At 36.4% G+C, this 27,739-nt stretch overlaps 3 protein-coding genes across 4 annotated transcripts; 2 read left to right on the top strand and 1 right to left on the bottom strand.

Moving 5' to 3' along the window:
- The first annotated feature begins 2,311 nt into the window (after positions 1-2,311).
- LOC112509831 (uncharacterized protein At5g43822) lies at positions 2,312-7,237 on the top strand. 2 transcript variants are annotated; one of them, XM_025115008.1, is made up of 7 exons: positions 2,312-2,352; positions 3,000-3,225; positions 3,616-3,734; positions 4,411-4,590; positions 4,912-4,968; positions 5,636-5,700; positions 6,810-7,237. In XM_025115008.1, the coding sequence occupies exons 2-7, from the start codon at positions 3,088-3,090 to the stop codon at positions 6,848-6,850; spliced, it is 600 nt and encodes a 199-aa protein (XP_024970776.1). In that variant the 5' UTR covers positions 2,312-2,352; positions 3,000-3,087; the 3' UTR covers positions 6,851-7,237. The 2 variants fall into 2 exon arrangements, with proteins under 2 accessions (XP_024970776.1, XP_024970777.1); XM_025115009.1 differs by lacking the exon at positions 5,636-5,700.
- A 464-nt stretch (positions 7,238-7,701) lies between these two features.
- LOC112510189 (probable RNA 3'-terminal phosphate cyclase-like protein) lies at positions 7,702-11,322 on the top strand. Its single transcript, XM_025115516.1, has 6 exons — positions 7,702-7,906; positions 8,383-8,532; positions 9,168-9,349; positions 9,425-9,600; positions 10,246-10,456; positions 10,990-11,322. Exons 1-6 carry the CDS (start codon positions 7,702-7,704, stop codon positions 11,197-11,199), a joined length of 1,134 nt encoding a protein of 377 aa, XP_024971284.1. The 3' UTR covers positions 11,200-11,322.
- Positions 11,323-12,543: 1,221 nt separating this feature from the next.
- On the bottom strand, positions 12,544-27,231 carry LOC112510210 (myosin-11-like). The gene is made up of 36 exons (XM_025115543.1): positions 27,109-27,231; positions 26,863-27,008; positions 25,304-25,460; positions 25,125-25,183; positions 24,688-24,847; positions 24,463-24,612; positions 24,233-24,369; positions 24,002-24,148; positions 23,789-23,890; positions 23,225-23,282; positions 23,043-23,144; positions 21,487-21,524; positions 21,241-21,367; positions 20,992-21,162; positions 20,706-20,837; positions 20,517-20,626; positions 20,307-20,367; positions 19,643-19,820; positions 19,309-19,514; positions 19,106-19,225; positions 18,844-18,942; positions 18,062-18,283; positions 17,056-17,195; positions 16,850-16,958; positions 16,718-16,762; positions 16,365-16,619; positions 15,461-15,610; positions 15,158-15,361; positions 14,952-15,092; positions 14,539-14,609; positions 14,345-14,444; positions 14,224-14,280; positions 14,070-14,126; positions 13,643-13,723; positions 13,240-13,319; positions 12,544-12,693 (listed from the first exon to the last, which is right to left on the bottom strand). The coding sequence occupies exons 1-36, from the start codon at positions 27,214-27,216 to the stop codon at positions 12,570-12,572; spliced, it is 4,404 nt and encodes a 1,467-aa protein (XP_024971311.1). The 5' UTR covers positions 27,217-27,231; the 3' UTR covers positions 12,544-12,569.
- Between the last annotated feature and the right edge of the window lie 508 nt (positions 27,232-27,739).

Below are 27,739 nucleotides of genomic sequence, written 5' to 3'. Positions count from 1 at the left end.
TGAAATGTGGCATAGAGTGTGCTTACTTAGCGCCGTTTATCAAACGCTTACCCGGGTAAGCGCCTACCAAGTCACATTACCTTACCGAATGAATATGATAAGGACCAAGAATCTTACCCGGTAAAATTAAGACAAGGACTAAGAGTCTTACTGAGTAAGTGAGGGTGACGACTCTTACCACGGTAATCGCTTACCGGCTAAATTGTTGCATACAATGTCATTTTAGTGGACTAAAATATTATCCGGTAAGTAAATGATAGTAAATTTACCGGTAAGTGTTTACCGGATAAGTGTTTGGCAAACGGCCTCTTAGTTATCTTTATAAGATGAACGGGTAAAAAGGGTATTACCACTTAGGGGATGGGTCCAGATTTTGGGATCCCAGATCAGGAACGAACAATCAGAACTAAAGGTTGCCTTGTAAGGTATTGGGATGGAACAAAAAAGGTTTTGAAGAGTGAGATGTATGCAAAACTATTAAGACAAATAGATTCAGTATATGTCATTTTCATCTGGATATGAGAAGATGTATGCAGACCTGACATCTATTACATTGAAAGCAGCGGTTGTCTCTATGAGTATTGTAATTTAATAATTTTAGTTAGGATGTTCTCTAAACCGTCAAATCGCAAACCGTCTACACCATACCGCACAGTATAGAACATCCATGATGCGCTTTGTAGTTTGCAATTTTACCAAACCGTTCGCGGTTTACAGTTTTGAGTTATTAAACCGCGTTCAAACCACGAGGCACCGTATATTTTATATATTTTTTAATTTTATAATATTTTTGGATTTTGAGTTTGAAGTTTATTGTTTTTACTTCTTAGACTATTTTTAATTTATGCAATATTGTATTCGAGAATCAGATTTTTTTTTGGGGACTACGATCACGTTATCGTTTGATATTATAATGTATTTTCAAACTTATAATTATTGGATCATAGACATAAAGTGTGATAAGTACAAAACATATAAACTACATCGCACCGTGTTTTGCGGTTTGAGGTTTATGTGGTGCAGTTTGATAAGATGCTCAAATCGTATATACGATGCGGTTTACGTTTTGATCCCAAACCGACCGCGAACACCCTAATTTTAGTTATTAAATATAAAAAATCAAATATAAATGTTTTTGTGACCACAAACTTCTCAATATAGTTTTATGATTTATTCCTTACGTAGATAAAATTTTGGTAAACTACAAATTTGGTCCTTGTGGTTTGCCAAAAGTAACACTTTTCGTCTCTTTAATTTTGAAGTTATAAGATGGCCATTATGAGTTACAAAAACGTCCAGATTTGGTCCCTCTCTTTAATTGTTGTTAAAAAATTATGTTAAATGAATGACATTTTCGTCTTTTTATCGTCCTTTTTTGTCTTTTAACTAATCATAATTAGGGATGAACATAGGCGGGTACCCGCCCTTTTTGACAGGAACCGGAACCGGCGGTTCTTGAGATATTGGAACCGGTTAGAGTGGTTCTTAAATTTTTGGAACCGGAACCGGAACCACCGGGAACCGGTTCCGGGTACCCACTTCCTAAAATATTAAAATTTTGTTATTTAGAAATAAAAAATAAAACATTGCCAAAACACTAAATAAATAAGTAAGAATACAAATTATACAGAATAATGGTTACAAATATTGTTTAACGATTACAAACCATAATAGACAAATAAAAAATGTTCAAAGTTTAACGATTACTACTATAATGATAAATATTTAAAATTTAACGATTACATACTATAAATCCAAGTGAACACATAATTTGAAAAAATACGAACCATTCTATATGAAGAATTTAGATGAAGAATGAAGATGATGGCGTGTTTTCAAGATGTAAACTTAATATAAATTTGATATTAAAAAATAATTATTATTTTTTTATTGAAAATACCGGGTACCCGGCGGGTAACGGTTCCGAAAATTTGAGAACCGGAACTGGGACCATTCTCAATCGGTTCCGTATTTTAGGAACCGGAAACAGAACCACTCATATCGGTTCCGGTTCCGGTTCCATAGCCAGGTACCCGGTTCCGCAGTTCACCCCTAATTATAATCTATTTATAATTTGGTCCTTGTGGTTTTTCATTGGATCAATGATAAAAAAATAGATAAAAAGACAAAAATGTCTATTATTTAACGGAATTTTTTGACCATTGTCAGAGAGGAACCAAATCTGAATGTTTTTGTAAACTATAATAGTCAATCTTATAATTTCAAAACTGGAGGGATAACAATCACAAATCATGGAAACCAGAGGATATATCTTGGAAAACGACACCGTTTAAGTCAAAACCCCTCGGCTGGCTCCATCGACGCTCGCCGTCGTCTCTCATCACTCGATAGGTAAGTACTCTCTCGATCTATACAGCCCTCTTTTCTGTGTTTTTCTTTTCGATTTTCTCGATTTCTACTCTCTAGTTGTTTTAAATCAAAAAAAGTTCTGGGTTTTTTTTAGTATAAGAGATTTGACCTTTGTTGATCAACACTCTACTTTAGTTGTTCACTTGAACGATGGAATGGGTGTAATCGTCATGCACAAAATTTGTTTGATAAAATGTCCAAATGAAAAATCTTGTTCAAGCATGAACTCGAATTGCCTCTTTTTTCTTCTTAGAATGATTATGTTGGGAGCTCAATGTCAGATGAATGTACCAATTCTCCTAGATAGCACTACTTTTCTGCAGAAATTGAACCAGTTCGCAATGAATATTATACCATAAAATGGACATGTGAGAATATAATAAAATCAAACTAATTGATTATGGGTTTGGACTACTTGGTTGGAAGCTGTAAGGGTGGTTTGACTCCTGGTACAATAATCCTTTTGCCTGATTGATTATGGGTTTGTGGGACTTGGTAATTTGGTGAATACTGGAAAATATAATGTCTGATGTTTATACCTTATTTAAATATTTGGGATTTTCTAAGAATGGTTTTGAAAGTTGGTTTTGTAATTTATGGTGTGAGTTCCAACATTTGATGAAATGCAGTAGCAGTGCCGGTGAGATGTTACCGTGAAAAGACTTTATAGGGTATTTCTTACTGGAATATTGGCAAGAGATTGTCTTTCAAAATTGTATGATAATGGAGGCAACGGTGAAAAAGTTTCAGCAGAAATTTAGAAGGGTGAAAGATGACATGGATCGATGGGACGAGCTCCAGACTCGATTAGTTTCACAGTTCAGAAATGCTTCTTCCATCATTGGAAGGTTACAGGTCCTTCACATTTCACAGACGTAGTTATAGGGTTGGCTTCTCGTGAGATCAACCTGTTTTCATGTGACCTATACCGCAAAAATAACATTGAACTTTTGCAGTAAAACAATATGGAGGTACAAAACACACCCGAACCTTCATAACAAGAACACGAAGGTTTTGCTGTGAGGGTTCAATGTTATTTTGTGGCCTCATGGGTCTCATTGGAACAGGCTTCACATGATCTCAAGTCCATACATACATATATATATATACATATATATATATATACATATATATATATATACATAGATATATATACATACATATATATACATATCTATATATATATATATATGTTTCAGTCTCTTGATTCTTCTCTGTTTGATTTCCTTTTTCCCCTCTGATCAGTTGCTGGAAGATCCCAAAAATTATGGTTCCCTGAAAAATCTTGATAACATTAAAGATGCCATCTTGACAAACCAGATGGAATCCCTGCAGAAAATCATGCTTTCAATGAATAAAACTCTGTAAGTTTGTTGTTCAGTTACTCCAATTTCATTAAAGAAAATCTATGATCAACGTCATATTTGCCTGTTACAAGATATTGATTGGCGATATTCATTTTGGTCCACAAGATTTTTCAAATTTGTTTTATTAGGATGCGTTTGGTATGCAAGAGAGGCTAAGACAGAACATGACAAAAACTTGTTATCCCATGTTTGGTATACCATCAAGAATGGACATGACATGACTTAGCAGGACAAAAAAAATATTTTTTTATCCCACTAAAATAGTTGGAACAAAAACCAGGGAGATAAACAAGATTGATAAATCATGAAACTTTCCATGTCAAATAAAAAGTCTAAAACCTTGCACAATTCTTTAGCCCACCTACCTCACCCTTGCCCGTGCAATCTTGTGTGCGTACCAAACACCCCTTAAGGAGCATTTTCGGTATTTGATTATTAGTCAAAGTCTCTCGTTAAGTACGTGCACATTTTCTTTTGGTACGGAGGGTGTATGTTATAGAAGCTAGTGATTCGTGTTACATGAAGTAATTGTTATATTTTGCGGCTTGTACTTGCTAGTTTACTTCACTTGTAGATGTAGTTTAAGGAGTTCGTTTTCATTGATTTATTTCATGGGTTGAATCACATTTTAAATTTCAAAGCAAGTTTACTTGACTAATCTTGATGTCGCCAGGGAGGAATTAAGCAGCGTTGTTTACTCACTTGCAAAAACTCTTCGTGATGCTAAGCAGCAAGTGAAAGGTGGTTCTGTTCAGCCCTCGGTGAAACAACTTCATCAGCGAATTGGCATAAAACCAAGTATTGTGGACTGCTTGGAAGGGCTTCGGCTTCTTCACGAGATGTATCAATCAGAGTATGGATACACATACTTTTCAGTATTGTTTTAATGTTCTCCCTTAAACTTGTCTTTCACTTTGTGAAACCTACTGTATTATTCCCTGTCCCAAAATAAAAGTCCACATTCCACGGTGAAAAAGGCACACATTAAGAGTAGAATTGGAAATTGGAAAGTAAGCACATACTTTTGAAAGTGGACACTTATTTTGGGACAACTAAATATAGAAATGTAGACACTTATTTTGGGCCGGAGGGAATATATTATGATCGACAATAATTTGCTATTTCACGATCGACAATAATTTGCAGCTTTAATTCTTTTCGTCTAATGGTCCAGGTACCTGCTTAAATCGTCATTGATATCTGCACTTGCTAGCATCACCTTGAAGCCGAGGTATGCCTCTAGTAGTTGTGTCCTACATCTTTTGCTTTACTAGAATATAATCGTGGTCATTACATTTATTTATTTATTCCCGTTGTTCTTAAAAGAAAAAGGGATACATTTACGAGTTCTTGTGAAAAATGTGGTACTTCCCGTTGTTATTCCAAACTGATGTTTGAATTGCTGTGTACGTATCAAGAATCGTGTCGAATTGTGTCGTAGATTTGTTTCAACTTTTCTGAGAATAATCCATATAAAATGTATAACTATAAGCACAATATGTAATAAGTATAGTTTCAGCTCTAAAATGACTCCTCACATGTGGTTCCTAGGGGACGGGTCCCATGTTGGGCCAGTCAGGGTTGCGGGTAATCAACCTTTTGCTCAAATATCAGTTGCAGTTGTCAATAAGTTGAAAACCTTTCTTCTTTTTCTAAAGTGGCAAAGCTCATATGATGATAACATTAGTTATGATTCTAAAAAACCCATATGGAATGCAGACGGTGTCTGAAAATTGATTTTAAATCTGAGTTCTGTAATGGGTTTGAGGGTTCATTCTTGTTCTTTTCTTTTATAATAGTGTTTTTAACTACTATGTCTATCAACCGTGTATAACAACATTGAATTTTTATTGTTCGTACAGTGATGTAGAATTTGCTTTTGACTAACTGCATTTCAGTGTTAGCGATATACATGCTCTTGAACAAGTCTTGGTGGATCAACCAAATATTCCCAAAGAAGAAGGTAAAAATAAAGTCCCAGCTTAAAGAGCTTAATGAGACTCACAACATATTATGTTAGCTATACATGACTGTTTGATAGTGACTTAATGATATAGAACGTGGCTTATTCAGTTTGCTTCTAGAGGTGAGCTTTATGGAGAAAGCCAAGTTTTTTCCCTTTTCCATTTAAAAAACACGCTCATTCTATCTATGAAAAAACCCTTCCAAACAAAAGTCTTCCCAATCTATACAAACACATTAATCCACACAGATAGTTTTATCCATGCAGGACTTAATGGAAAACCAACCAAATAGCCCCTTAGTTTTACTTGCTTTGACGGGTTGCTAAACGTAGTGCTCCCCCTGGATTTAGTAGTTTATTTCATCTCATCGTTCCTATTATCCGTTTGCACATGCTTGTTTCCCCATTCTTTTTGTTTTGCAAGCCGGGGTCTTCACGGAAAATCCTCTCTACCCCTAGGCGTAGAGATATGCGTACATCCTACCCTCCACATAGCCTACCTCGGTGTGGGATATACTAGGTTCGTTTGGTTTTACAGTCTTGTAAACGAAGTGAGAATTAAAATACTAGTACAAGATTTCTAAGGATTTTTAACCCAAACCCAACTTTCGAATGTGATATATTGGCTTCGTGTAGTTTGGTTCGCATACATAGACTTGCCTCCCTAACCCTCGCAAAACAAAGGAGCTTTGGTGCATGTGGTTTTTTTTTCTTGGTAACCATGGGTGTTTGGCTAGTTTACACCCATCTCAACTAAATCCCACATGGTCCTGAAGATAACAGTCATGAAAATCCCCACCTGAGTAGACTCAAACTGGCGAGTGGCGACCTATAGGAAGAAGCTGTAAGACCTGGTTTTTTATTTGTTAGTTGAGTTGTTCCTCAAAATTCTTGATATTCAATGTAGGCACTTGCGGTTTCCTGGGACAATCCTTATCTGTGATTTGTATGCTTTATTTTTCTATTTACATGGAACCCAAATCATCTTGAATTTTCCGTTAAGTTGAGAATCACGAACGAGCAACATTGTTGGCCTTTATGTTATCTAGTTTTTAGAGGTCGACTTTTTTGAAGCTAGTATTCAAATTTTCCTAATGGTGTTTGTGCAGTGCAATCGATATACGATGTTATATTTGCTGAAGAAATTTGATGGATGACGGAGAATGGGAGTACTCTGATGAACACCAATACCAAGTATTAGACTAAAGGGTGATTGGACCAGCGCAATATCTAGGTTACCAGTAAATCACAGCTTTTCTGGAGGTCGATGGTTCAAACACTACCAAAAGTGTGGAGGGTGTGTGAGTTTTGCTGTATATAAATATATATTTCAAAAACACTAAGCAACTGGTTTTCGTTGCTTTGCCACCCTCGGAAATACTTGAACTCCATGTTGTACCGTGTTCTCATGGCTTTTGTTGATCGTTGTTGGTCTTGAGTATTAACCTCTCTTTTTCTTAGATATGGATTTTGGGAATTTTTGTTCGATTTTCTAATATAGTTATGGGTTGTTTGCTTGGTTTTCCATCAAGTCTTGTATGAGTAAAGTTGTCTATGTGGATTAATATTTCCGTATGGATTGCATTACGCTGCTAACAAGCAGGTCCTTAGTTTGCTGCAAAAAAACAAGTATGACAATTTTAATAATCGATCGTTCTATTTTTTTATCGACATGGAGTCGTCTCTAGGGTGTAGTTCAGTTGACAAAGGGATGTGTCAACTTTGACCAAATAGACGTGGAGTCGTAGAGTGCCGGTGACCATTTTGATAATAACATATCACTAGAAGGACTGTTATTGACAAAATAAAAAGATAAAGATGAAAAGTGTTGATAATTGAATACCTAAGGGACCGTTTATGTAACTTCTGTTTTTAGTTCTTCTTTTAGTATAAACCTTACCGAAGTGCGAGGGTTTAAGGCAGAAAGAGTATCTGCAATTCCGGCCGCCGCTTCTCTGCTCGAACATTGAAATCGGCGGTCGCCGGAGAAGAGAAGAAGAGATGGGGAAGATATCGTACATGAAGCTGAAAGGTAGCCAAAACCTAAGGCAACGTCTGCTTCTATCAACTCTCTCTTCAACTCCGATTCTAATCGAGGACATTCGTGCCGATGCCACCTGGCCGGGACTCCTTCCGCACGAGGTTTCGTTCCTACGCCTTCTCGAGACCGTTTCGGATGACTGTCACGTCGAAATCAACGAGACTGGTAATCCTAGGGGTTATTTTTATGATATTTATGTGTACTTTGACTTCATCTATTGAATCGATTTGGTTACATACGATAAAGCAGAAATCTGAGGGAAAAATAGGCTAATTTTACCTTCAAGTTGATACGAATTTATATTGTATTTACAGAAACATATCGATAATGGAAGTTTGCTAATAAAGCATGTTGTAATCTGTTTCAATTTATGCATTTAGGGTTTGACTTCTTAAATAAAAAGAATGGAGTGATTTTTGCAACTTATAAGAATCGATGTCATTTTGTTGCTTTTGCAATGACAAATTTCAATGACCAAAAGGCGTAATTTCATTTGTTCTTTCAATTTAAATGATGTGGTCGTCGTATTTTGCTTGAGAATGTGTATTGGAGTTGAAGTTACAAGTCTGTTCATTTGAAGTGAATGGTATTTTTGGTACTGATGGATTCATTATTGAAATTGCTGCTGTGGGAATTGCTAGGGACGAAGTTGAAGTACAAGCCCGGGATAGTGATGGGTGGGAAACATCTGGAGCATGATTGTGGATTGAGTAGATCAATTGGCTATTTTCTGGAACCTTTGATTGTGCTTGGTTTGTTTGGGAAGAAGTCCCTTTCCATTAGGCTCAAAGGTACCTTGCTCCCTTCATGCTTTCTGTTTATCTTACATCCGATTAATTTAGCTGCAAAATTTTCTAATTAAGGGAATGCCCTACTGGTTTTTATTGTTTTGGTGCGATCAACATTGAGTTCTTTCTTTTATGGTAATGGTTTCAAGAGTTGGATTAGATATTTAGCAATTAAATCGTGATTCATTGCCATTTAATTCAAATTCACTCACCAAAAAGATATGTGCTTTCGTGGTTTTTTTGTGTGTGTGAATATTAGTTTTTGGGTGACTTAATCTTTTATGTATATTTGAAATAGATGAAGTGACTTGCTCTTTAATGTATATTATGATCTATTTTGTAATCTAAACAGTTTTAAATCCAAGTGTTCCTTTGTGAGTATCTTAGACGGCTGGTTTTTAATAGTACTTGTGAATAATTGAAGGAATTGCATTTTGACACTATAGATTATGGATTACTGCAAAAAGATGCTCACTTACAAGACCCTTTGGTCAATGGCCTCCATCTACCAAGTGTGCTTTACATACGGAGAATTTAATTGCAGATTGGTCTTTGTTACTGTAATCTTTATGATTTTGATGTAACAAATTTTGAAACGACTGGTAGAGATCGATGAACATATCATATGTTGCTTTCAGGGATCACAAATGATTCTAAAGACCCATCTGTTGATACATTTAGATCAACCACCTTACCTTTATTAAAGCGTTTTGGAGTTCCTTCAGAAGGATTGGAGTTGAAGATTGAAAGCCGTGGGGTTGCTCCCAAAGGCGGTGGAGAAGTTATCCTATCAGTTCCCATTGTTCACAATAGTTTAAAGGTCAATTTCCTTATCTCTTCCATGCGAGTATGTATCTTTCATATCTCACTCCTTTCACGTGGTTTCGGTTTGCAGGCAGTCACGTGGACTGATGAAGGGATGGTTAAAAGAATCAGGGGGATCAGTTTCTCCACAAGAGTATCAGTTCAGTTTGAAAATACAATGATACATGCTGCTCGAGGAATCTTTAATCGCTTGCTTCCGGATGTTCACATATTTACTGATCATAAAGCTGGTGCACAAGCTGGAAAGTACGTATTTTTAAAGCCCATGTGATATGCTTTTGTGTGTATATCCGAATTTTTTATGAGTGTTTGATGTCTCACACTTCTCTGTCCCATGAATATTGCAACTATTTCCTTTTGGCATGTCGTGTGAAAATTGCTAACATTTTCTTTTCTGAGTAGTGTGTCTGAGTTATAGTTATTCCCTTCGTCCCAAAATAATGCCCACAATGAAAAAGGCATGGTTATTATACTTTTTAATTGATTTAATGACAATTTTATCCTAATAGTAGAGGAAGTAATGAATTTCTCCTTATCATAAGTTAAGGTTAGAAATGGAAAGTAGGCACTTATTCTGAGACAAACTACAGTAGAATTGTGGACACTTATTTTGGGGACGGAGGATGTAATTATTTACTCATAACAATTAAGGCGAAGCAGGTTTAGGAACGACGAATCTCTTTATCATCGTTACATAAAATGTGTATGGTATTGTTTCTGTGCACAAGATTCTTTTATTTCTCTTTATTGAAGAGTGCCTTGGATATCTAAAACATAATCAAACAATCTCTCTAAAGCTATGTACCAACTAAGTTGCAATTTTTTTGAAGCATTATATAAAATCAGCATGATTGGTGGATTTGATCATTTAGTAATTTGCCATTTTCACAGTTCACCTGGTTATGGAATTTCATTGGTTGCTGAAACAACTTCTGGATGTTTTCTATCTGTTGATACCACAATTTCTTATGCTCGAGGGAACGATGAGATGGATATTGATGAAAAGAAAGAGCTTATGCCTCCAGAGGACGTTGGTGAGCAAATTGCATCCCTTTTACTCGGTGAGATTGAACAAGGCGGTGTCGTAGATTCTACACATCAGGTTTGTATCTGAACACTATAACACTCTCATGCATGACTTTTTATGTGAATTCAGATCATGGAGTTCATTACTCTATTCCAGTGATGCACAAAAAGCCCAAATCCCCAAGCCTGGCCCGACCCAAACCGCCCGGGCCTAGCAATCCCGGAGCCTAGGGCCAGCCCTAAAAGCTCAATAAGGCCATGATTTTTCATGAATGCCAAAAGCCTGGGCCTGACAGAGCCCGATCAGGCATATTTTTCAAACCCGAAGCCCGAGATCTTTTTGCTTACTGGAAACGGGCTTGAAAGGCCCGGGGCCAGGCCTTGTGCATCTCTACTTTAAATCATTCAATCTTAGATATGAAAATCTTTCTCCTATAAAAATGTTGCAAAAATAATTAAAAATGTTTACTTTCAATCACATGTATTTTTGTCGATTTTCAGTCAGAGTAACCAACACGAATCGTGTTTGCAAACAAACCATGATTCTTGCAAAAAAGCTCGATATACATTTGCTGATGGTGATTATATATGTGTATGTATATATTGCAGGGTTTGTTATTTATTCTTTGTGCATTGTGCCCACAAGATGTATCGAAGGTTCGTGTAGGAAAGCTTGTACCCTACGGGATTGAAACGTTGAGGAATATAAGAGATTTTCTGGGTGTTAAATTTGTAATCAAGCCGGAGCCAGCAACAGGTACGGTAGAGCTCAAATGCATCGGATGTGGATTAAAAAATTTATCACGAAAACTATCTTGATGTTTCAAAATATTTCATGTCGAAATCTTGTTTCATTATTAAGTTCAGCCTTTCAGTAAGATGAAAATTGAGCGATCGATTTTATTGATCTCATTATATCGTATTCGTTCAAGCTTTTAGATCCATGAATGCAAGATATGTTATGTTAATCTCAGTCTGGTTTGCGGAATTTGATGGAATCGGAATGATAAATTCTTTTGACCAAATTCATTGATTTCTTGAACCAGTTGGATTCCGTAGAATTCCGCGATTGAATTCCATTTCTTGACAAATTTATCAGGTTTCATAATTTGGTTTATAAAAACACAAAATTCACCATCCCCTGCCACCCCACTACAGCATTATAAAAGTTCTTACTAACTTATTAAAAGGATTGTTTGTTTACCTTTTAATAGTTTCATTAAGAGGCAGTCTCTGAATCGTTAAGAGATGAATCATGTTTGGTAAAATAAAAGTCTGGCTCATAATGGTTTCAAAACCCTCTGAATGATTTTGTATTCTGAATCTCTTTTAATCATTAAGAGCTTTAATTTCATTGTACATAATTATCAAACAATTATATTTCATTTTGCATTATATCATGAGTCTTTTAATCATTCTGACCATTCAATCATTCTACACCAAACCATTCAGCAATTGCCAAACAACCCCTAAGTTAGAATTGTTTAAATTCTTCAAAAACTTCTTATTACTGGTTTGGCACTGTTACAAGCTGTTTATCCAAACATTCAAAAATGCTTATTACCGGTGTCATACAAGAATAAGTCAATAAGTTGTTTTTATAAGCAATCCCAAACATTACCGTTAGTCACTGTTACTAATTTAATATTCATATCGTATTTATAATCTAATGAAAAATATAATAAAAGTGTATTTTGATATTTTATTATTATTTTATTCAAATTCCAAAGTTGCATTCTGCTTACAAAATGTGATTTTGGGAGATTTCATTCCAATTTTTATTATAAAATGTGTTTTTGAGGGATTTAATTCCAATTTCTATCAATCAATTGTGTAGTTGAATTTCATTCCAATTTCTTCAAAATCAAATTATTTTGATGAATTTCAATTCTACCAAATTCAGTTTTACAAACAAATCACCCAAATGACCAAATATTATTGTATTCGAGCACCAGCCTGCCTACTGTTTCCTTTAACAAAAGTAAGCTAAAATTAACCAACTCTTTAACATTGATTTCATGCTAAGCACTTGATAATATGGCCTCTGTTTTCTTTACTCATGAAATAGCTGCTACTTGTACAACAGAACTATATGTATATATATATATATTATATATATATTACATGGAAATATCCATCCATATTCGATGCTTCCTTTGCTAGGTTCTTCAGTCCAGTTAGTTAGTATGTTACTCGGTCCGTGGCAACAAAAAGCTAAATCCCGAGTTCTCACGGATCAAAGGCGGAGGCTCCACATCCGAGATTTCTATTTGTTCCATTGACTTTGATATATCATCAACCGAAAACGGAATGCTGCATCATCCAACACCAAAAGGTCACAACAACATATACTTGGAAGGAATTCACTTTTTTCAAGTTCCAAATGACCATCGTCCGTTTGGAAATGCCAAATAGTTTGCGACAATGAAAAACAACTCCTGAATGTGGTGTTCATTTTCTGGGGCAAAAACCGATTATATAAACCAGACCAAACCAAACCAGTTTTCCCAAAGGAAGGTAGGGTCTGGGGGTAGGATGTCTACCCCAAGGGGTAAAGAGAACGTTTCCGTGAAGACCCCAACCTGCAAATGATAATCAAAAGAAACACTCGAGCACGCTACAACTGACAACATTAGCAGGAGAAGCTACGGAGTACAGTTAACAGGAACAAAAACATCAGGACGGATGTGAAGCAAAACCCAGACGATATTTTTACAACAAAAAATCCAAGTATGATGGTTTCAGGTCAACCACGCAAGAGAAATGGCCAAGTGATCAGAATAAAATGTTGTGTTCTAGAGATATATAAAGAAAATAACAAGAAACAAAACAAGAGTATATAAGCAGGAGAAAAGTAACCTGGAATCATCATCCAACAGGAAAGAATTGCTTATCGCATTGTTTTCTTCAGTCATCATCACCCTCATGCTGGATATAACCTGAACGATGATATCAATGAGTACATAATGCTATAATTGGTTTCAATGACAATCCAGTGTTTCGGAAACTTGAGCGATTCCAAGAAAGTGATTCAGGGGCATTTGGTTCAGGCAAAGGAATGAAAATGAAAATGACAGAGAATAAAAATGAGAATGAATTTTCATTCCCCCCAGTTCAATCTGAAATGAAAATTTGGGCTCCCGTTTTATTATATAAAACCAAATAGTTTCTTTTATCTTCATTCCCATTAATTATTACTTCATACCTCCAACCAAACACCTTGCCAAACTTGGACTGACTGATGACATCTATACAAACTTACATCCGGGGACACACTATGCGTGCCATATTTGTCATCCCAATACATTGTACTAATCCGGTACAACTGCTGTACACTAAGAACCTGTAGAACAAAAGAAATAGCTAGTTGAAAACCAAAAGATAACCAAACCAAATCAAACGAGCCCAGTATCTCCCACCAGAGGAGTAGTTTGTTGTGTTTTTGGGGGGGGGGGGGGTTATTCAGACGTGACCTCTACCACAGAGTAGAGCAGGTGTGTTTCCATGAAGACCCCCGGCTTCTGATAAGTGCACAAAAGAGATGAAGTTTGCCCAAATTTTTTTGAGGAAAAAGAAAAAAGAGATGCGAAAAAGAACTGGAGACAGGTGATGCAGATATGCTAAAATTTGAAAAACAAGAGAGAAGTAAAGAGTTAAAGAAATTGGATTGTTTAGCATATATCACTTACAGGACAGAGGCCACGACTTATTTCTTCCAGGCTTTTCTTCGGCTTTTGATGAACAACCTGAATGGAATCACATTTTTTTTTGTGAGGACAAATTTGTCACAAGTCTCTCCATAAATCCAGAATTAAACTGTTACAAGAAAAGATAGTTATTCACCAGAAACCCAATAGCCTGCCGTATATGTTTCAACTCATCCCATGCTGAACCTGCATACTGCAGTTCTTTTTGTTTAGCAAATAGATGTATCAAACAGTATGAAAAGTTCCAGACGAAATACCTCATCGGTTGCATGGTAACACCAGCGTTGTAGTTCAGCAAGTCCTGCTTTCACATATTCACCGTTGCTGAATGAACAGCATTCACGTCTCAAAAGAAGACTGCAGTCAGAAGTTGAAAAAAAACACAACCACCTTGTTCATATGTGCATATGGATAACCGAAAAACGATACAATCTGGGCAGATGAAGCATACCTGTTAAACAGTTGAACATTGATGAACGAAAATATTTGTGTGAAAATTTTGCGGACCAAAAATGGTGGTACCTGAAAAAAATCAACAGAGTCAGACATATACAAAGGTTACCAGTGGATAAACAAAGTCTCAAAATTAATGCAGCAATTCCTTTTTCGGGGTTTTGAAGAACAATATATCCTTTTCAAGCAGAGTCTTGATCCAAAATGGATGTAATGGAAATCTCATCTTCCCGGGTTCAAATCCAGGTGCTCCGAAAGCCCTTGTGGCCATGGAGGTTCACCTGCGATGTCTCCAGGCCATTCATGGTCGCCCAGGGGATTAGTCGGTGATTGTAAGCTGGCCCGGAAGACAAACCTATGATTACCCAAAAAAAATAACAAAAAGGTTGAAGAAACAGAAATTTCACTGACATGATTTGTTTTTAATGTGTTGAGGAATTCTCCAAGGCTCTTCACAATCCCTTGCCAGTGAGCAATCAAAGCTTGTTGAGCTGCGCTATTAACCGAGCGTGATGCTCCCTTCACTAGGCTTGCTCTCGAAGTTCTTGGTGCCTTCGATTAAATATCAATTAGTAGAAGAAAAAGAAAACTAACAGAAAATAAAATGATCCAAGTACCTGAATACACAACCCAAGCAATGGAGATATCTCTTTCTTCAGATTATCTCGAATCATTCCATAGATCTTTTCAACATATGCCGTAAGTTGCTGCTTAAAAAGCAAAGCAGGATACTTGGCTTCTACTTGGCTTACAGCATCTAGTGCACTCAGGCCTCCGTCTACGAAAGAAAGATTCACTCCCTGAGGAGCTCCACGGAAACTCTAACAAGAAAACATTGAAGGTCTTTTAAGTAAGAATAGTGTTAAAATGTGCTTTCAGAATACAGAACTTAAGAAAAAATATCAAATTAGAGTATTCACCCTCCCAAAAAGAGTAGCTGATGTTCGGCGACGTTGTGGACCCATTCCAGCTGCTGTACCACCTGCTTTGAGAGTGCGTTGGAGGAGAAGCAAAAGAGTTGAGGCATTCGACAACCAATATGCCAGTATATCGTTGTTATCCTGGGATTTCTTTTGATACACAAAAGATCAAGAAGACTTAGCTGGAAATACTTGCAAAGAATTACTACCTTCATCCCAAAATAATGTCCACCATGAAAAAGGCACACTATTTTAGAAATGTGTTTTACACTTTTCAATTAACTGAAAGACAATTTTACCCTTAATAATAGATGGAGTAATGAATTTCGCAAATCGCAATCTCATAGTAAAGGGTAAAATTGGAAAGTAGGCACTTTTGAAATTGGACACTTGAGGGGCTGTTTGGTTGATTTTCCATTAAGTCATGCAAGTATAAAGCTGTTTGTATGGATTAATCTGTCTGAATAGATTGGGAAGTTTTTCTCATAGATGGAAGGAACGTGTTTTTATAATTGGGAGGGGCAGGTTTGGAAACAACTTGGCTTTCTGCATAAAGCTCCCCATAAAAGCTTACTGAATAAGCCACTTTCTATATCATTAAGCCGCTATACTAAAATTTTTAGTTTAGATGGAGAATAGAATTCTTGGGCCTATCAAAAGTGGAATTTGTGCTTGTGGAAGGATAGCTATACTGATTCGGTATASTCTAAAGACGCCCTCGGTACAATATTGACGATCTCACAAAGATTTTTCAGTGAATTTAAACAACCATGAACCATGTATAGCTGACTGAACAAGCTACAAGTCCCATTAAGCTTATTAAGTTGCTAACAAGCAGACCCTTATTTTGGGACGGAGGGAGTACCAAAGAAGAATAAAATTTATCATTAACATATATTGGAACCTCGATTGCATGGCCTATGGTTTGGATGATGCGATCAAAAACCAATGTTCGTTCGACTTCAAAAGATCTCCATTGCAGAAGGCATTTGTATATGATACAGGCTGCAATTGGTCGGTTCCCTGAAAATCCTACATGTTGTGCAATGCATTTGATAAGCAACTCTTGATTCTCAATCTGTTTCTCGTTAAGTGATTTTTGTGGTTTGTCCTCCATTTCCGCAAGATCCCTTGGGTTCATTGACACACTATGCAGATCCTAGTAAATAAGAAAACAACAAAACACACGGTTACAACCACGCAAGAAAAGGGTACATATTTTTATGACTTTAGCATTGTGTTCAAGAGATATACTACAAAATGTGGCTTCCCATCTCCAAATATATGACCACTATCATTCCTCTGCAAAGATTGAAAGTTGGAGTTATCATAGAGCCCCACAGGATTGTTATATGCCACATTTAACGAGTAAGATTTCTCCAAGTATACCTGAAGGATAGATTTGGACCGCAAGAGGAACTTATTAGGTCCCATTGAAACAGCTTGTTGGCGGAAAACTTTACTCTCTGATTCCAAATTCTGGAGCTTCTCTTCCATCCTGGGTAGAATGGAAAAAAGTTTAACTTCTTGTAATTCCAAAGTTAAACTGAAATTGTGAACCGTGAAAATGAAAATCTTGGAATGGGTCTGCTAACCTGGTCAGAGATTCCTGCAATTGCTGGACTTTAATTTCTGAATCTTCCAACTTCTTGCGTCTTTCCTCATTAAGCTCTTGAGATTCAGCATATTTCTTCTCTAGATCAGCAGAGTGTTGCTTTTCTGACTCCAACGATGTCTGCATGGGGAAAAACAAAGTAAAAGATCAACCAACAATATGCATTTCATAATCTTAAAAAAGAACACCAAGCTATATGCTCAACAAAATTACTTGTTCTTTTTTCGGATAATTATCGTGTAAAATCCCATTTGTAAAATAGAAGTTGATGAGTTCAGACACAGTCAAATTCATTAATTTAGCAAAATATTTGTTAGAATTGATAAATTTAGGGACGGCATCTTATTTATAGGAAATTATGTTTATTAGGACATGTTTTTTATGGGAACCCTTCTAGGGTCAGGTCCAGGGGAAAACCGGAATAAAATGAAAAATTGAAAAACACCTTTGTAGTCGTTTATCTGGACAGTATGCACATGTGCATATAGTAATTTGTAAGCAATTTGTCCGGTATACACATGTGCATAACATGCACACGTGCATAAAAACTAAGAAACAACTTCAATTACTTGTATGCACATGTGCATACCGTCCAAATGTATGATTAGTAGGGTATTCCTCAGTTTTTCATTCTTTTAGGGGGTTTTCCCCTGAACCTCCCCTCTACCCTTCTAATAACAAAACAGCTAAATACATTACACTATCCTAATTCCCAATTAGATAATGAAACAACCCCTGATTTCATTCACTTTTACCAAGTAGGGCACCATGAAGCATCCCAATAGAAATGATTTCTTTGTTTCCCTAGCTTAGTGATCTCATCATTGATTAAAAAACTTGTGGCCCCACAAGTTACCTCGCCAAAACATAGATAGGGAAACCTAAGTTGGATGAAATTATAAATTTGGTAACAACTACAACCCTACAATGTTATGCATTCAATTTGCTAGAATAAAGTAGGGGGATACTCCATTTGAGTACATTACCTTTAAATCATTGACCTCTCTAGTCAAGGATTCAATTTTTTTGGTATCTTCAATGATTACTTCCTTTTCCTGAATAACAGGAGGTGTTTCTTCAATAGCTTTCCTGGCTGCCTCTTTTTCTTTGATTATCGTCGCATTTGCTTCATCAAGTTTTTTTTGCAAAGATTCCAAAGAACTTTGAAATTTGGCAGCCTCATTGGCTTTTGCTTCTTCCAAGTCAGTCTGGAGACATGAGCTCAAGCTTATTAGCCATTAGAACATGTAAATGATAATGGTTTCTTTTAGTGGTGCAAACCAAAGGCGGACCCAGAAATTTTTCTGGGTGGTGGCACAATTTGACTATAAAAACAAACCTGTCGAAATATTTCACAATATCAGTATAGATTGGTTGGTTGGTTCCTTGTCCTTGAACAGAAAGGACCCATGTTCAAGTCCAGGCTACATTTTTTTCTAAAATATATAAAAAACACCAAAATTTAAGCTGAAAACTAAAAATGTTGACATTGGTAGGACTTGAAGATGGGGTTTTCATACAAAGTGAGCAACATTTACCAACTCTGCCATTAAAAACTTACGCCAGAGTTTCAGTTTAAAAAACTATATGGTGGCACCAAACAAACAATACATAGGCACCCTTCAGAAACATAATTTTTTTTTCTTACTACAGAACCATGAAGGGTGGCCTGTGCCACCATATGGGCCTATGTAGGTCCGCCCCTGGTGCAAACCTTTCTCACCATAAACTTTTTCAACAAAAGTTTCATTAGATATCAATACATTACCCTTAAGCGTTTTTCCAACTGTAAACGCCATGTTAGTTCCTCCAACTGTTTTTCGAGTTTATCTTTTGCTTCTTTAAGTGCACCTGTTTCCCTTGCAGCCTGTAGAGAGGTAAGCTGGAGTCGATATCTAATTTTACCATGCAAAGAACTATGCTACCTATGTTAATGGAGAAACCTTACTGGTGGGTCATGGAACAATATTAAACATGAGCAATGAAACAAGATATCATTAATCAAAATCGGAATAGATATTGGAACTGACCATTTTAAGTTTTCGTAACTCTCTCTTTGCTAGTCTCGCCCTCCATCTGCATTGTGTAACTATGGCTCCCTTCCTTAGCCTTTTATAATGTGAAGAACTTCTGTGACACCGCCATCGATTCTGGAAAAAGTATAATTTAGAGCCTCAAAAGTTTATAAGCTACAAAATGACTGGTTAAAATGCATGCTAGTAATCGGGTTAACCTGAATCTTGATCGAGGCTTCAGTTTGTTTCCGCAATTTGAATTGCTTGCAAGCTCTCAGCGCCCGTAGGGCTGTTTGCACCTTAAGCACTGACACCCGAAGTTTACTATATGCCTTCCAATCACGGTATTTACGAAAGTTCTTCTGGATTTTTATAGCAGCTGTTATCCTTCTCAGTTCATCAAACCGTTTGCATGCCAATCTACCTAAAAGTCATTGGAGTTAATCACGTACAGTTTGAAGAATAGTTCAATTATTGGAGTACGAGACTGTAGTTTAGATGATGACATGAAATTTGAGAGTAGATCATGTAATAGATACTCTAAAGGCCCACCTCTGCAAAAAGATTGTACTACAGCCGAAGCCTTCCGAACTTCTTTGAACTGTTTGTGAGCTATATGAGTTCGTATCCGCCTTTGAATAATATTTGCCGCACTGCTGAGGACTTCGGTTCTCCTCGCATCTAGTTCAGCCATCTGGCCAGCTCTCAGGAATACCTTTGTTTTACCAATCTGTATAAGAAACCAGGTGGTTATCAGAGATTATGCAGTCAAGCTTGCCACTAAACACCAACAGGAAGCTTCTTCAAAACCATGGGCTTCATGTCTGCCATTAACATACTCCGTGTAAAGAGCAATGGCATAGTACAAAGAACTATACGCACACATATATAGATATATCACACATGCAAACATGGATATATACATACACACATACGTGTATAGGGTCAGGTTCAGGAGAAAACCACAAAAAAAGGAAAAATTGACAAACACCCTGGTAACCATTCATCTGAACGATATGTGCATGTGCATACAAGTAATTTGTCCGGTATACGTGCATAGAAACCAAGAAACAACTTCAATTACTTATATGCACATGTGTATATCGTACAGATGAATGGTTACCAGGATGTTGCTCAGTTTTTTAATTTTTTTGGGTTCTCCCCTGAACCTCCCTCTAGTTATACATGTATATATGCATGTTGTGTGTATACATACCTGAAAGCCTTTGATTCCCTTCTTTTCTAAAATCTTTCCACATGCAGTCTTTTCATCAAAGCTGCTTGAGAAGTAATGAAATGTTTTAAAGCTATGAAATAACTCCAATTAAGGGACGCAGTATGTAGAAATCCTAGAAGATGAAGAAAATAGAAGGCAAATAACAACAATTCATCAATGGTTACATTTCAGGGTGAAGGGAAGTTCTACCATCCTGTTACGGCTTCTGGGGCAAGAAGTCCAAATCTGTTTATAAACTCAAAGAAAGCACGGCGAGTAGGATAACCAGCACAACTGATTCTGATTGCCTCTAAAACACCCTAAAGAGGAGAAAATTAGTCACATACAAGTGCAGAAGAGAGGACACATAACCACCATAAATAGTTTTAGCATACTCACACCACAGCGCAATTGCTGCAAGATGTTGTTGTTCTCAAATATGGCAGGTTTCAGTTGATTATTTGGTTTTACACACCTAATATAGTGAGGTTCCGTAGCATTTAGTGTTTCCATCAGTTGTTGCAATTGATACTGCATCAATTAGTCTCAAGTTAGTGTACCAACATGCAGAACTCTCAGAATTACACCATCCTCAAGAATGACATAAAGAAAAAAATAGAATAAGGCATAACATCACCTTTTCTATTCAAGAACAGAACACATTGACAACAAAAAATAAAGATACCTTAAAACGAGTACCAATTGAAGAAAACTTGGAAGACTTGGGAGACTCTTCAGCAATTGGAGGGAAAAGGCCAGCTACAAAGGAACATCCAGAAGCACCCAACAGGTCTTGGTGTTCAGGGACTACATAGTCTTTATTTTTATCAAGAAATTGATTAGATTGGTATTGGACCTGAAATTACATTGAAGGGGGTACAATCACACACAGAATTTTACAGCATTTACTACCACAATTGGACTAAAAACGTACCTCTCCAGCATAATGCGCAATTGTGAAATCTGTACGCGACAGCTTGGGTTTGATAAAGCGTTTGTGATTTTTGAAGGTCTGATAAAGCTTGTTTGCAAATGTTTCATGTGTAGACTTTGGGAACATGCTAAAAGTAACAAAAGTTACAATTCATATTTATGAAGAAACAGAAATATGCTAACAGGCACTTCATGGCCAAGACTAGTGCATATGAAAATTAAATTATAAAAATAAGGAATATCTTACCAAGCTTCATCGAGGAGAGCAATGATTCCACCAGGTTTCTGCGATACAAATGCAACTTCAGAAGATTATACAGTTGATGAGACATAAATAATCCTGTATTATATATGGTAGTTACCTTGTTATAAAAGCTTTTATTATTAGTTGTAGAAACAAAATAAGAAATCTATTTTTATACCAATTATATTCTCTATGTTATAGCTGGACCTTTGCATCCACTTAGTCCTAGCTTAACCAATTAAGCTCTAGGTGTCAATCAACCGCATAGCTGCACCTAGAGCTATGAGAACACTGATTTCAAAATTTTGAGATAAAGTCATCCCGTTTGAAATTACTTGGCATCAAGTAAAAAGGCAACATGCTCGAATAGGGTCAAGAGTCGAGGTAATTATAAAAGTTGAACCACTAGTACAACATATACGTACACACACATACACACACACACCACGATTGTATGTGTGTGTATATTTATGTAGTAATTTCACAGGTATTAACATTAAGCACCCAATACTCATGTTTTTGCACCTTTGCAGGTACATTAATTGTTGAGTTGTTGAGTCTGATGTTGCCTGACGTTTGTGAAGCAGTGATGTAGTTTGTGTGTGTTTTACATTCCTTGTTGCGGTGTTTATTGTTCCAGAGTGTAAACCATATCCCTATGGGTTTGTGATTCCCTAACAGTAATTTTGCCCATTCTACGAGGATAGGGTTTGTGATCACAGCCTTCATGGCTGCTCTCATACCAAGATATAATTATGGTTGTAATGTGTTTTTCCATTGATGAATAAGAGAATATATATATATATATATATATATATATAGAATACATCACTCACTGGCCCTGTCTTATGCATCTTATATATATATATATACAATAAATCAGTCACTGGCCCTGTCTTATGCATCTTGTCTACATTCAAGAAACCAGTATGCAAATCATTTACATATCCCATGTGTCATCCAGTGAGTCATTTAGTCAAGAATATTCCCGCTGTTCTACATCTTCCAAGACATAAAACCAAATTAATTGTTGACAAAGCTGTTACCATAACAGGACAAATGGCAGCCTTTTTGTCTCAAGTCCACAAGGAAGGATATATCTGTGGCACAATGGCTGTGTGTTCGATCCTAATCAGGTGCATTTCTTGTTTCTCCTCAGCAAGGAGGTAATGTCTGACTGTCTGTGTACATCCTACCCTTCCCAGACCCTACTTCATGTGGGATTTACTAGGTTCATTTGGTTTGGTTTTCCACAAGGGAAGAATATGACTAAAACATGAACCAGTTAGTTAAAGGAATTTAATTTACTTAGTTGAAAAAAAAACCAGAAACCCAGTCTTAGAACTAAGAAACTTAACTCCAAATTATCATGCAATCCAATGAAAAATTTACTTCCATTTTTGAATATGACCAGCCAACTCGTAATAGCACGCCTTTATCTTCATGCATGCAAATAAGATCGCAAAGACAAACATATTTGTAATAATTGAAAATGGGGAAAGATAAAACCTATTTATCTTAAGGTACGAAATGGGTAAATACAACTGAAACTACGATACCTTTTCAATGAGATCTAAAACATCTTGGTTATCAACAAATTCAATGTAGCTCCAGTTAATAGCCTCTTTTGTATATTCCTCTTGCTCCATCTTAAACACATGCTGAAACTCAAAAGGACACTCGTCAGGCAATTTATAAATAATGCATTGTACTAGCCATGATGAGAAGACCTAATGTTTACCTGGTTAAAGTGTTGCTGCAGTTTCTCATTTGTGAAGTTGATGCAAAATTGTTCAAAGCTGCACATGTAGGATGACAATAAGATCAGAACTGCCAAGATGAATAATCAGATTGTAAGTTTGACTATTGCCGAAAGCAACAAGAATTTTCCTAGAAGGAAGGGCAGCAATGAAGAGTTTTATCTCTATATATCTCGGAGGTTCGTTGTCCTCCATCAATGCCCACGGTATCACACCTTAAAGACTTATAAGCCACTTATTCAGTACCACAAAAGGACCTAGTCTTTGATGTCAAACAGGTACTTACTAAATTTAAAGATGATATACCTCTTTTGAAGAGCTCATTGATTGTGGCTTTATTAAGAAAAAGGTCATTGATTTTGATACTAGTTCATCAGGAATAGTTTTCAATTTGTAGTGTTCATTAAAAAGTGTAATGTAGCTATAAATAAAAGTTTTTATTCTCAAGTATTTCAACTTGCCAATTAACATTTACTTTTTTGAAGTCTAAAGGTAGCTATATTTTTGGAACTTATGGAGTATGAAAAGATATGCTTGGTTGTCACCTGTTGTTCTTGAAGCTTTCAAAACCGTAGATATCAAGAACCCCAATAAGACATCTTGAGGTACGATCTTGTCCAATTGAGACATTAATTTTTTCCACCAACCTGCAAATAATGAAGAAAACACATCTTTTGCTTTATAAGTTCATCAAAGAGGTTTTCTGATGGAAATTGTAGAACCTGCTGTTCAGCTTAGTCTTAAAAACAGCTTCATACCAATCAAATAATCTGGAATATATTGTTTTAGCTAACCCATCTCTGCTGACTGCTGCACTAAGAGGGTCAAGACTTCTTCGTATAATTTCTTCAGGAGTGATCATCACTCGTTTACACAAAGCATCTTCCAAACCCATAGAATCACACCTGACATAAAGCTCATAAAATTCACCAGGACTCATAATGATTTATAGGACTAGCAAACTTTAAAGAATTTGGAAAAAGATATACATAAGAAGTTCTGCAGTCATCTTTAAATGAAATTTAGCTTTATCGTCTTTTAGAACTGAAGAATCAATCTCTTTCCCTTTGGAGAATTCAATATTGCCAAGATGAAGAATAGCAGCAGTAACTCTAAAAATTGCTTCCTGTGAGAGTAAGAGTAAAAGAAAGGTAAGAACTCTTCCAGATGTCATTGAATAAATATATATATATATATATATATATTCTGAGAGAAATACCTGCTCTTCTTTACTTATTCCAACAACATCCATAGCTCTCCTTGTCGCAAGATATTCATGGGCATCATTAACATCAACCAGCTCATAGCATTTTGACTGGTTAAGATAGTGAAAAGATTTTGGGCTTCCCAACTGATACTTCTCAATTTCCTGAATAACACAAGCAAATATAGCCTGAGGTTGGAAAATTATGTTGCTAACAAATTTACTTACTAAAAAATATACCTCTTGTGGTGCTGCACATAGAAGGTAAAAACAGTGATAATTGCGCTCTGGATCATTTATTTGGCAAACACGAGACCTCTCTAAAAGATAAGTCCTGATGGCCGCTCCTGATATTCTCCCATGCTTATCAAATTGGATCTCAACAAATTTTCCGAAACGGCTGAACCATTATTAAATACAAGAATCTTGATGTCAAAACTGAAGCAAAGCAGCATAACAAATTTGTAACTTGTTTTTAGATTCAAATCTACAGGACACGAAAAGAATCCTACTTTTCTCTTCATGGTAGCTACCCTAGCATCTATATTTGGCTTGTTTAAGAATTTATATTAAAAAACACTCAAATGTAAAAATTGAAGCCTAAAGAAAAAGGAAAAGTTGGCAAATGAAATAGAAACATCCCTTCATTTTACATAACATAACATCAAGCAAATCACCTGGAATTGTTATTTCTAACAGTTTTTGCATTGCCAAATGCTTCAAGAACTGGATTTGACTGCACTCACGATGGTAACATAAGCTTAATCAGGATTATATATATAATATATGTCAAAGTGCCATAAACTACAGAGTAATTAAGTAGTCTTAATATAGAACTATACGTCATATATCATACTTCGAGGACTTGTTGTTCAACTGTGCGACCTTCAGTAGCTTTCCTGCCACCCAAATAGGCTAGGTACTGCATAAGCATTTTGGTTGTCTCGGTTTTACCTGCTCCACTTTCACCACTGACCAGAATCGAATTGCTTTTTCCCTCATTAATCATAGCCCTGGTTTCATCAAAGATAGAATTTTACACTGAGGACACCACACATAAGATTATGACAAAGTCGTTACTAACTCGTTCATACATATATATATATGGAGAGAGAGAGAGAGAGGTGGTTTATTTTACAACCTATTCTATTTGTACAACCAATGTGATAAACCTCCTTTGAGGTTTACGTACAGAAGAAGGAGTTAGTTGAGTCTGTTTAATCTTTGCTTTAAACATGAATAAGGGAGGGGTAAATTGGTAATTCTGTTTGCTTAAATAGTGAGTTGTTGGTAGTAGTCGAGTATTCTGTTTTTGATTTCGGTTTAGTCAGTTTGGAGCGACAGCTCAGGGAGAGAACCCAGACCTCTCGAAAGTCTGGGAATTGCATCGATTTCATGTTTCAATAGATTGGCCGACGATTTCACTATTGTATGTTACAATCGACGTGTTCTAGCTACTATATTTCAGCCACTGTGTGTTTACAGCTTGCGATTAGGGCTGTGGAGTTCGATTTCTGTTACGATTCAAGCTAGAGTATAACACAATGCAACCCCATCTTAACCATCAATTAGTTCATCTACGGTCAGCAGATGAGGTGGAAAAGGTAGTTACAGATTATCAATTACAAAAAATGAAAAATAAAATAAAATGGACGGTTTAGATCAGGGTTTGTATTGGTGGTACAAATAGGATAGGTTGTATTTGAAACGCGCAATATATATAAGGTTGGGTTCACGTGAGATCAGGTTGGGTTCACGTGAGATCAGGTTGTTTTCATGAGACCCGTGAGATCACTTTTTTACACTTGAAACTTCACAGCAAAACGCTGTGAAGGTAAAAAAAATCTGAACCTTCACAGCAAAAACAATGTGAAAGTTACCTTCACAGTGTTTTGCTGTGGAGTTTCAAATGTAAAAAAGTGGTCTCACGGGTCTCACAAAAACAGGTTGGTCTCACGTGATCCCAAGTCTCTCTCTCTCTCTCTATATATATATATATATATATATTTCCGCTGCACTCAATTTTTATTGATTTATACTTGGGATTGCTATTACTTTTATAATCTGTTCACTGAGCTATGTCACTCAGCCGTGCGTGTTTTTTGTGCACGGCAGGTATATGATGTACAATCGCGATTGGGTTCAAGTGATAAGAGTGACGGAAGCTACTTTTTGAGATCCTTCCTAGTGACGGTTTCTCTTTTGGCTATGAACTTGTAGTTATGTTAACCTTTTGGATTTACATATGTAAAGTACATAATACTTAGCATTCTCTGTATGATATCCAACCTACTTCTATGGATGAGGTTCTTTTGAATTTATGTATATATATGTGACGGGAACCCTGTCCTAGATCACACAGGACGGGGGTCAGGGGTCATTACAGTGCTGGTATCAGAGGAAAATGACAGTTACCTGTAAGAGACATCAGCAACTGCAAATACATGGGGACTAAGTTCTCCAAATGGTGCTCCCTTGTATTCATCCATCATATGACGATCATACAAATGAGGTAATTTTTGGAATGGATTGATTGCGATTAGAATATTTCCAGTGTAAGTCTGTCATGGCTTGAAATAGGTAAGGATTGACTTTGCAGTAGATCTCCATTAAGAAGCAAACAAAAACAATCTTAGATTTTAACATGAGAAGGAAACTTACATAAATTTCATTGAGTTCATATCTGATTCTTAAGTTCTGCAAGACTCCTGGCTCATGTAAATAGGATAGTTTTGTCATGTCATCAACACCACCAGCAGGAGCTTCCATATCCTTCGGATATACTTTGGATAATTTAGCAACAACCTGAAAGAGAAGCCTTAAAAATGAATACAATGATGGTACATCATTTAGTTCAAATAAATTATTAAGAAACCATTGTGGTTTTTCTTTCTTGTTTTGATTATGAGGTACAGTTCTCCTCTTCTTAAATGGAACTCGTATTATTTCTAAGCTGCTAGCAAACCATAAAAATGAAGTATCGACTGTCGAGCAATTATTGATCCTGCTAATAGTATCACAATGCACTATGTGAATTCTAAAACAACTCATTATGATGACTTGCCAACAGGACCTGCTGATTGCCTTGCTTATTTTTTGTGTGCAGTTGGTAGATTTTTGCATGTATGCATAGAAGCTCGATTCGTGTCAAGTCCAAATATAAGAGTAATATTAAAGTAATAGCTTGAATCCGGGGTCATCCTGTAGAGCTAAACCCCTCAAGCTTTTGCACAGATGAAAGAAGTTTGAAAACAAACTCGTAAGATCTGAAGCCCCCAACCTATGAATCAAA

This window comes from Cynara cardunculus (assembly GCF_001531365.2).
Source record: "Cynara cardunculus var. scolymus isolate 2C chromosome LG 3, CcrdV1, whole genome shotgun sequence".
NCBI lineage: Eukaryota > Viridiplantae > Streptophyta > Magnoliopsida > Asterales > Asteraceae > Cynara > Cynara cardunculus.
This window is presented reverse-complemented; position numbering and strand designations above follow the sequence as displayed.

What these genes read in the sequence shown, in the direction of transcription:
- LOC112510210 (XM_025115543.1), bottom strand. Translation starts at nt 27,216, where the DNA reads ATGGAAGCTCCTGCTGGTGGTGTTGATGACATGACAAAACTATCCTAT. An exon ending in TTGCGCATTATGCTGGAGAG is followed by an intron (nt 21,163 to 21,240) that starts GTACGTTTTTAG and finishes ATGTAATTTCAG; the next exon opens with GTCCAATACCAATCTAATCA. An exon ending in CGCATAGTGTGTCCCCGGAT is followed by an intron (nt 13,320 to 13,642) that starts GTAAGTTTGTAT and finishes ATCATCGTTCAG; the next exon opens with GTTATATCCAGCATGAGGGT.
- LOC112509831 (XM_025115008.1), top strand. Translation starts at nt 3,088, where the DNA reads ATGATAATGGAGGCAACGGTGAAAAAGTTTCAGCAGAAATTTAGAAGG. An exon ending in CCATCATTGGAAGGTTACAG is followed by an intron (nt 3,226 to 3,615) that starts GTCCTTCACATT and finishes CCCTCTGATCAG; the next exon opens with TTGCTGGAAGATCCCAAAAA. An exon ending in AGCATCACCTTGAAGCCGAG is followed by an intron (nt 4,969 to 5,635) that starts GTATGCCTCTAG and finishes ACTGCATTTCAG; the next exon opens with TGTTAGCGATATACATGCTC.
- LOC112510189 (XM_025115516.1), top strand. Translation starts at nt 7,702, where the DNA reads ATGGGGAAGATATCGTACATGAAGCTGAAAGGTAGCCAAAACCTAAGG. An exon ending in GCTGGTGCACAAGCTGGAAA is followed by an intron (nt 9,601 to 10,245) that starts GTACGTATTTTT and finishes CCATTTTCACAG; the next exon opens with TTCACCTGGTTATGGAATTT. An exon ending in TCGTAGATTCTACACATCAG is followed by an intron (nt 10,457 to 10,989) that starts GTTTGTATCTGA and finishes TATATATTGCAG; the next exon opens with GGTTTGTTATTTATTCTTTG.